The sequence below is a fragment of the Arachis duranensis genome, chromosome 5 (assembly GCF_000817695.3).
Source record: "Arachis duranensis cultivar V14167 chromosome 5, aradu.V14167.gnm2.J7QH, whole genome shotgun sequence".
Taxonomy (NCBI): domain Eukaryota; kingdom Viridiplantae; phylum Streptophyta; class Magnoliopsida; order Fabales; family Fabaceae; genus Arachis; species Arachis duranensis.
Genome location: NC_029776.3, coordinates 86,726,268 through 86,736,660, shown reverse-complemented (window position 1 = coordinate 86,736,660; position 10,393 = coordinate 86,726,268). Strand labels below are relative to the sequence as shown.

The following is a 10,393-nucleotide window of genomic DNA, read 5'->3' as shown; positions in this document are numbered from 1 at the left end:
GAATTGCACCTTGAAAGCGTAACTCAATGTCAAGCTGGCAACATTTCTCGCATATGCGGATATCCAACCTGCTGCAATTCGATCAGAATGGGTTCGTAATCTACTCCGCAGTTACTGGATAGGATTCGAATGTTAGGCCAATTATGTTCGTCCAACCCGTATTTTTAATATATAATATGTATGTTCATAATTCGTTGTTTTTTTCAAAAATTATTTAGTGTTACCAAGATACTAAATTAAATTTAATTTGCTAATAATACATAAATAATATTTGATATTATAAAATATAAAAAGACTAAATATTGTATTTGAATAAAAATAAATTTATTTTTAAGAATCAACAATTGAGTTGAGATATTTAAAATACAAATAAAATTAAGATAGAATTTAAATCTTATTATACTCTATTTGTTACCACCCCTAAATAAAATTTGTATAAAACATTTATAACTAATTTGATTTGAAGAATCAATAATGTTCTGCATTTAAATAATTTCATTAACCAAATCCAATCAAACTGTTATAACCTCTTCTACATCCATGCGCCATTTACATAACTGACTTTTAAACATAAACAATTTCCCACTTTTAACGTATTTAAAGGGCAAATTACTTCTTCTTCTTCCAAATTTGCGCACTCAGATTCTTCTTCTTCCCTCCTCCTCTTCCTCCTCCTCCTTTTCCTTTTTCGTTATCTTTCTCTTTCGTTATCGTCGTCACCAATAACACCAACATTTTGCAAATATCTTTATTCGTTATCTTTCTCTGATGCCATCATTAAATAATTTTGGTTTATTTTTTAGTTTATTTTGGTTCATTTGGATACTAATTGAGGTTCACTTGATGCTGCTGATAAGTATTAACCAAATTTTTTAGCAAATAATTCAATTATATTAGATTCCACTCCATTCCATTCAATTGTTTCAGTTTTGAACAAGCAGTCAAAAAGACTCAATTATCAACAAAAATATATTCAATTTATTTATGGATCTAAATGAACCTCAATTAAATTAAGAAATAAACCAAAATTATTTAAGGAATAAAAAATTTGGTCAATACTTATCAGTAGCATCAAGTGAATTTCAATTAATTCACAAATGAACCGAAATTAGTTCAATTTTAAACAAGCAGTCAAAAAGGCTCAATCATTAACAAAAACACATTGAATTCATTTCTGGATCTAAATGAACTTCAATTAAAAAGAGGGAAAAAATGCAACAACAACAGTAATAAAAGAATGATGATTGAGAAAAAACACGCGAAAAAAGAGGAAAGCGAAGAAGAAGAAAGAAGGCGAAAAAGGAGGAAGAATGCGAAGACGAAGAAGGAAAAAAGCAAAGGAGTAAGAGTACGAAGAAAAAAGAATGCAAAGACAAAGACGAAGAAGGATATATTTTGCATTATTGAAACGTGCGTGTATACACACTGATGTGATAAAACATAAAAGTGATTTTTGTTGAGTTTGAACCAACTTGATTAAATACAAAACTTCTTCTAACGCGGAAATTGTCTTCAGAAAGACTCAAATAAGGTAGCATTAAGAAGAAAATAAATTTATCTACCACTTAACTAACCTAATATTGAGATAAATAATTAATATTTATTTGAAAATCTTTTTCATTAACAATTTGTCGAAATTAAATCGATTAGAGCGACAAGTATATCACAAAGTATACTGAGATATATCGATCAAAATTGAATCAAATCTTTTGTATTGTTTAAAAAAATTCAATAAAAATAATCTTAGCCATTTCTATTGAAATATTAAATCTTAACCAGACGATAAATCTTTTAAATGGAATTCTTATTGTATAACAAATTTTGGGTTTTGTGATAACACTAACCCTTGTATAGAAGTTGCATGCATCACTTGGCCGCAGAAAATTTTCAATGGCTAAAGAAAAGTTTTTTTGTTGATTCCGATCCTCCTGCTTATTACATTAGTATTTGGGGTATGGCAACATAAGAATGAAGCAAAAACTATATTACTTTTCATAGCCAAAATTATGAACAGGCCAACAACTATGCCCTTTTCCAAGCAATGAAAAACGTCCTACAAGAATCAAGACTCATCCGTAACTGAATATCCAAACAATGATCTAAACTTTTTAGTCCAATATCATCGCATTTGACCTACAACAAATATGGTACAAAGCCCTTTTATCAAGTGCCTTTTTTCGTTGAAAATAGATTTTATTGATTTTCAACCACATTAACAAGTTAACAACGTAACACGAATCTCAATTAAAACAGCCAAACATAAAATAGTTTGATTGGTCTACAGTATTTACCACAACCCTTTACGAGTTATATAAAAAGCATATGCTGTAGCCTCATTAAGGTCTAACATTTAAAACCCTCAAATTATTTCGAAGCATCGTCCACATTTTCACATGAACTTCCTGTACGGTCTGCCGTTATCTTCATCTTGCATATGCTGTAAGCATGAAAAATTGATCCACTTAAATGCAACGGATATCGTACATGATATGTACAAAGTTACCAGTCACACGGTATGTGTCCTAAAATTAATATGCATTACAAATTTACAACAGAAGAATCAAACACGTAAACCAAGCATTAAGGCCAAAGGACAAGAATCCAATAACAGAAATCAATTGGTTCTGTCAAACCCATGACGACTAATGCTAAGAACATTTCTCCTTTTTTTTTGTTATCTTTTTTATTTTTCAGTTTAGCTTTATGATACCAACTACCAAGCACCAAAATTTGCATCTCAAACTTCAACATCACAATTTAGAAACAGTGAAACCAAAACTTCATATCTTAAATTCTTAATACACAATTTTCCATCCGCTTCAGCAAGGCTGAAACTCATTTACTCACTATTAAGTATTAAGTATTGCCCAAACACCCATATTCACCCTAAATCCAATAATGATAAAAATCCTACGCAGCTATGCTAAGTTGCTGACATTACACCCACACTAAAATATAAAAACAAAAGAAGGGGAAGGAAACCAATTCAAGTCAATTCTCATCCAAAACACTCAATCCCAAGCAACGCTTGCACATTAGTCAGATTCTAAATCCTCGAAATGCAGTTGTACAAAGCCATTTATGAAGTCAAGTTTCCTCAATCTAACCCCTTCCTAAACCTAAAGCTAGAATAAAATCCCCAATTCCTCAAGTACCTTGCAAATTAACCAACTAAAGTTCACACATTGCGATAACAGAGTAATCATCCCTGCAACCACACAAACCATATCCATAATTCTTCTAAGCACAAAGTTAGATCCTAAGGAGGCATTAACTTATCTCGATAATAACTTCAACACGCAGTAAGCATAAAATATTTTGCCCTATCATCCAATCACAAATAGTGTAAGATTCTTGACCAAATGATTGAATGTCAGTCAGGGATCATGAACCCTAACAAAACACACTTCAACATTTCTGTCATCAAAACGTCTTAACAGACAATAATGAGCAAAATTTGAAGGGGATTCTAGGGAGATCTATCAGGAAAATCAACAAAACGATGAAGAATCGACTGGATTGAATGACGAAAAAATAAGGAACTTACGAATTCACGGACGATGCCTTTGTAGACGAGGATGGGAATGGCGATGCCGAAGATTCCGACGAGAGCGAAATTGCGGCGGGTCCAGCGGAAATTGAACTCGAGATTCTCCCTAGCGGCGCCCCAATCCTCTATGTGCTTGTTCTTGTGTGCTTCCATTCCTCCAGCCATTTTCGCTTAACTTCGATTTCGGGCTTTCTCTCTCTTCTCTTCTCTTCTCTTCTCTTCTCTCTCCTCACCTCAGTCTGCTCGCTCACCTTGTTGTTACTGTCGCACTTACCAGGTAACTTCACTCTAAATGGGCCTGTGTAAATACATGAAGGCCCATCAAGACCAACTTGTCTCAGAATGGGTCAAACTGTACCCTTCATCCAAAGAATTAAGTAACTGGCCCGGCCATGACCCAAAAAAAATATTAAGTAACTATTTTAAAATCAAGATCAAATCATGACCAAAAATAAAATGCAAGATCAAATTAGCCCCAACTACCCAGTGCCCATCAATATACCACCTCAAATTGGAAAAATTTTACGGGAGGAAAAATTGGGCTTCTGTGCCTTTGGAACCCAGAGAAGGTAGCAGCTCCAATCTGCAGCGACGCTTGCAGTTTCTTCTCGCCGGCGTAGCTGCAGGAGCGCCGCAACCCAGCCTCGCCGCAATATCCCAGTTCCGCTGCGGTACCCGTCGCTGTTCGTGGGCTTTGAATCCGCGAAATCCCAGATCTTAGCCGTGCGTTCCGTGCGAGGCGGAGAAGCTTGGCCCTGGGGTGGTTAGCGTCCTCTCTGCAGCATCACCGGCGGAGCTTCCTTCCTCCCGACTGACGAAGCCTCATCGTAGAAGTAGTGTGTCAATCAGTATTGTTGCTGAGTCTCTAAGCTTGTTTTGGTTCTTCGGAGCGTAGCGAGAGAGAAGGGGTACTGTTTGAACCGTGGGTTTGGTTGTTTCCAAGTCGGGTCGGTTTAATCTCCTTGAAAAAAAAAAAACAAACTATTTTAAAACATTTAATAAAAGATCTAAGTAACTATTTAAGTTCGAAACCAAAATGGTGTCCGTCTAATAATTACTTTTATTTAAATAAGTATTAAAGAATTAAATTTTATTTTATGTATATAGTAATTTATTAATTAATAATAAATTCTTGTCATATCCGACTAAAAAATACGGTTTTTAATTTCTATATGGATGGAAGGGTGGTGTTGAACCACGTTATGGGAAGGAGGGGTGATGCACAAAGGAGTGGTGTCAGGTTACATAGAAATCGGACCGTGGGTGTTGGTGCAAGCAACTCGCACCATGCGACATGCTGCTCGTCAACAACACGGACCCTGCGACATGTGAGAGCTGAACAAAGCGGACCCTGCGATATGTATGACTCAAGACGGATGGTCCGTTTTGTGGGCTCTCTAGACACGCGTCGTGCAACCCTCACTCCCCAAGGCGGTGCCCTGATTACCAACATATGCATGTAGTGAGACTCCCAGCATCCGATATCTCACTATCAGTCTTCACTCCCAACCTCCAAACTCCATTCTTCTTCTTCATTCCTCTGATAGTGGCTGTGTTTGTTGAAGAAATAAAGAAAATGTCGAAAAAATATAAAACCAAAGATGTTGATCGCTCTGAGCTTCATATTAGACACTATCTCAGCCATTCTGATTATGTAAGTTTATTTAATATTTTGTTAAATTTTTATAATTATAAATATTGTTGTTACAATTTAGTTGTTCTTATTGTTATTAGGATCTGAACTTAGAAATATACATAGAACGGTTAGAACTATTTTTTAAATTTTTTTTTAATTTTTTTCCGAAATTTTGTTATTATTTAATTTTTAAAATTATTATTGTTATGGTCTGAATTTTTATTATTCTTACATGGAATCAGAAAATATAATGTAGTTAGAATTTATTTATGTAAAACAGACAGTTTTTTTTTAAATTGTTTAAATGTTTTTAATATATTTACTAATTGAATGTGAGAATAAAAAATCTATGGTTACTATTATTTTTTAATAGATATTTAGTTTGATTTCGCTAATAATAATCATAATTGGTAGAAAATTAATTATTCATAACTGTTATTAGAATGTGAATTTAGAAATATAATGAGAATGATTATTAGTATTTTTTTGGAATTTATATATATGTGTTTAACTTTACTTAAGTAGTAGTTAGTAGATACTTAAAAATACAAATTATAGTGTTATATGTTAGAAAAACTAGACTCTACTGCAAATAAATAAATATCCAGCATATCTAATGTTGTCATATTTTTGTGAATTGATTAGGAATGTATTTATTAGTTGATGTCATTAAGAGTTAGTTTTGAGAAATTTCAAGGATTAGTGAAATATTTCTTGTAAGTATTTGTTTTACTTTGACTTAGTCAAATAATGTATGAATGTTCTGTGGCCTCAACTAATATATGTTGTTGAGTTAGTTGTGCAATTTTTGTTAATGATTTGTTCTTCTAATTAATTTCTTGTCGCCAAGTAGTGAGTTAGAATTGGTTAATTAGTTGACTGATAATTTGTGATCTTTTTTTGTAGGAATTAAGAATGTTGACGTGTAACCATCCACTTCCTCCTGATCGGTACGACAATAGGGTTGAGGAGTATTTACGAGTTACTGGGTTTTATCATGCATCGCAAATTGGTGTAGTACAGTGCCAGAAAGCACTTGTGAACGCTCTAATCAAACGGTGGCACCCAGATACACACACGTTCCACCTTCCCATTGGTGAATGTGCCGTAACTCTTGAAGACGTGGCTTTAATTCTTGGTCTTCCGACGGATGGTCTTCCAGTAACGGGGATGGCAATGAGTAGTGTCGAAGCGTTACAGGCTGAGTGTTTGGATCAATTTGGAGTTGCACCGTCTAAGGACGAGTGTCGAGGATGCTGTATAAAACTGACGTGGCTGCGTGATCTGAAAGAAAATTTACAGTTGACTGATGAGATAAGTATACATAGGTATGTGAAGTGCCACATTATGTTGCTTATCGGGACGATCTTGTTTGGGGATAAATCTGGGGCAGGTGTGCACTGGAAGTTTCTACCATTGCTATGTGATTTCGGGAGTATTGTTCAGTACAGCTGGGGATCAGCATGCTTAGCTCACCTCTACAGGGCACTATGCAGGGCATCACGCTTTAACTGTAAGGAAATCGATGGTCCACTGACACTTCTGCTCGGATGGGCTTGGATCCGACTGCCTTATCTATCGCCTCTTCCTAGGGAGCCTCGTAGTTTTCCGCTAGCAAACAGGTAATATTATGTTGCAATGTATCCGTTTCTTGATAATTAGAATTCAGTTGCACTAGTTAATTATATCATATTAGGTGGCGTAACTGGGAGCGTGGTGACCGCCGATATAGATATCTGACACTAAGTCACTTTAGGAAGGCCTTTGATGAACTTCAAGAAGGCCAGGTTAGTTTTCATTTAAAGATGTATTACTTTCAGATTTTCTATTTGAGCTAAATATGACAAAGCATTGGTATTGTAACTGTGATGTGGGTTGTAATATGAGTTTCATTTATGATTGACAGTTTGTGTGGTATGCTTATTCTGTTGATCGCGTGGATCCGAATATAATTCCTCCTGAAATCTACATGCAGTCGGTTGTTTGGAGCGCAACAGTGCCGTTGGTTTCATTCGAATGCATCGAGTGGCATGCTACCGATAGGATTAGGCGACAATTCAATTTAGTTCAGGGGGTACCTTCTCAGGAACAGAATCTGGACAAGGGGCACGGAGAAGTCCTGACTGGTCCTAAGAATCTTAACTGGGTCACGGCGCCTACTCATTCATACTGGGTAATGATGTGGACAAACAGGTATAACCACGTTCTTTCTGAGGTTCCAATGCCCTCACAATATCCATTGGAGTATTACATGAACTGGTACCGATCCAAATTTGAGGACCGATTGTATTTGTCGAACCTTGTTGTAGAAGAGAATGATGACAATGAGGATATGGAAGAGGGTAGCCAGGATGCGGATGATGACAATCAGGAACAGGAGCCGCTATCGCCGCCACCACCACCTCCCAATCCGATTCCACAAGATCAACCTCAATCCTCAGGCCAGTATGTACCTCAGACACAGTTTACCACGTCATATCCAATGCATCAACAATATTGGGGTATGCCGCAGTTTGAAACAGGAGAAGGAGGTTCTTTTAGCCAATTGCTTGGGTTCATGGCTGCAGATGTTGGACATTCACAATATCGCAGTCAGCCTAATTTCATGGCAGGTAAGTATTCGTTGGATGCGAGGCTTCCATGCCATACCTCATCGGTTGCTTCTGGAGGATTTGTGTCTGTTGACTCTAGTAGAAGTGAAGGTGGGCGCGGAGTTCTTAATAGTCAAAATCCTAACCGTGTTTCCATGGTACCTCTTGAAGAAGATGCTAACACACTCCAAGAAGAGGCCAACGCGTATCTAGTAGATGAACCGGATGACGAGGATGATGCTGAGGAGGACGATATAGAGGAGTTCGACGACGATGAGGAATCGCGTAATGATGGTAATATTATTGTATATTTTGCTTTACATGTTCTACTAGTGACTCATTTGTTGTTCATTATTCGTTTCTCCATCTGATTTGATTAAATGATATGTGGTATCTCTCTTGTTTCGATTACCTAAAACCATAATTATAATTGTTTTGATTATATTGTATGCAGGTCATTGTGACACTCCGGATGACAAAGCCAAATGTTACAATCTGAGGATTGATCTGCCACGCCGTAGCGCTAATCGCTACACTCCGTCCATGTTCAAAAAGGCCGCTAAAAAATGCAAGAACTTTGTCAAGGACGTGAAGTGGACAACGAGAAAGTAGTTATGGTGTAATTAACTTATTTGTAAATTAATGATGTGGATTATATTTAGAATACTTTATATGCATTGGATAGTATGTATTAATGAAATGGTCTGTGGTAACATTAGTTTGTATGTTCATAATATTTTAGTATTAATGAACTTATTTATGTATTAAGGTCCTCGACTATGTATTAGTGTTTCAAAATTTTGAATATATAACTAGGAATGGCATATCAAATTAAGCCATTTCGACAGTTGATATCATATTATATAATGAAACAAGTGGAGAATAATACTAGATTGTTGACATCTATATCACTACATAGAGCAGGTCATGTTACATAAAATAATTTCTTAACAAAGGTGGACAACTCATGTCATATTAAGTAATGCTACATATATCTTATCATATGAGAATGTGAATCTACTGAGTACCTCCGCCGGCATTTGCACCACCGGACCGACGGCATCTGCTACGGCTGTGTCCTTCAGCTCCACAAAGCGTACATCGCCTAGGCCGACGTAACATACGCGTGTCCATCTCATTCAAGAAGCGCGTCATTCTGGGTCGGCCTTTTGTCACTCGTCTCAGGAATGGATTTGGTATGAACCGAGGTCCATTGTAGCCAGGCCATGTAGTCGGGTTACCTAGTGGCCTAAACCTTGCTCGGTACACACGCCGAACTTGGTCCATCTTATACACATCATGCACATACAGTTGCCAGTCCAGTCGCTGGTTGGCACAACATGCAAACACATGTCGACAGGGGACTCTATCCACCTGGAACTCACCACAGTCACATCGAAGGCCTCGTAGGTCGACTGCAAACTCCAGTCCACTGGGCATCTCACGCACCTCAAATACCTCATTCAGCCGGTCAAAGCAACTAACCTGTATGTTTCCTGATGCAAGTTGGTTTGCATGCAACTTCGAGGTGACAACTTCAGAAAACACATGCCCAGCATTAATCCGGGCTTCCGCCTCCGCCCTTTTTCGTGTGAACAACTCGTTAAGCCTGTAAAATGTTGCCTTCACAAGGGCAGTGACGAGTAGATTGCGAGCACCCTTCAATACTGAGTTGATGCATTCCACTAGATTCGTCGTCATATGACCCCATCGATACCCACCATCAAAAGCCAACGCGTACTGTTCGCGGGGGATTCGATTTAACCAGTTAGTGTAGGCCTCGCCCCGTTCTCGTAAACGTTGGTAGCGAACTTCATACTCCCGCACCGTCCTCGAGTATCCTGTATGATAAAAAGATACAAACAAACACAAAGAGGTAAACAGACTTATTGAACATAAATATTTTATTAAATTAATTAGCTACACTGAGCGTTACCTAAATTGACGACCAGTTTCTGCAAGTACGGGGCCTTGAATTTCCTCAGAAAATTTGCTCTAGTCGAACGTTGGCACCCAGACACACATACGTTTCACCTTCCCATTGGTGAATGTGCTGTGACACAGTCTTGGAGGTGACCACGCTCCGTTACTGCGTTCCACAGCTGCATTTATGGATTCGTGCCTGTCGGATATTAGACCCACACCATCACGAGTTACAACATGTTGACGCAGGTTACTAAGGAAAAAATGCCATGCATCAGAGGTCTCTCCCTCCACAATAGCAAATGCAATTGGGACGATATTGTTGTTGCCATCTTGTGAAACTGCCACTAGTAGACAACCCTTATACTTTCCATACAAGTGTGTCCCATCCACCTGGACAACTGGCTTACAATGTCTGAATGCTCTAATGCAGGGGTAATAACTCCAAAAGACTCGATGCAATACCCGAATGTCAGCCACCAAGTCATCCCCTTGATATGCAGGCATAGTCTCAAAATGAACAACAGCTGATGGCTCCTTATGACACATGGCCCCAAACCATATAGGCAAGGCTTCGTACGATGCTTCCCAGCCTCCAAATATTTTTTCCACTGCCTTTTGCTTAGCCAACCATGCTTTCCGATAACTAACGGTGTAGTTGAACTTCGATTGCACCTCTGCTATAACCGATTT

The 10,393-nt window shown here is 37.7% G+C and overlaps 2 protein-coding genes across 2 annotated transcripts; both read right to left on the bottom strand.

Annotated features, from left to right (window-relative positions):
• Positions 1-2,076: 2,076 nt before the first annotated feature.
• Positions 2,077-3,821, bottom strand: LOC107490133 (uncharacterized). Its single transcript, XM_016110900.3, has 2 exons — positions 3,548-3,821; positions 2,077-2,437 (listed from the first exon to the last, which is right to left on the bottom strand). Exons 1-2 carry the CDS (start codon positions 3,713-3,715, stop codon positions 2,390-2,392), a joined length of 216 nt encoding a protein of 71 aa, XP_015966386.1. The 5' UTR covers positions 3,716-3,821; the 3' UTR covers positions 2,077-2,389.
• A 4,973-nt stretch (positions 3,822-8,794) lies between these two features.
• LOC110281575 (uncharacterized) lies at positions 8,795-10,249 on the bottom strand. The gene is made up of 2 exons (XM_021143935.1): positions 9,805-10,249; positions 8,795-9,618 (listed from the first exon to the last, which is right to left on the bottom strand). Exons 1-2 carry the CDS (start codon positions 10,247-10,249, stop codon positions 8,795-8,797), a joined length of 1,269 nt encoding a protein of 422 aa, XP_020999594.1.
• Between the last annotated feature and the right edge of the window lie 144 nt (positions 10,250-10,393).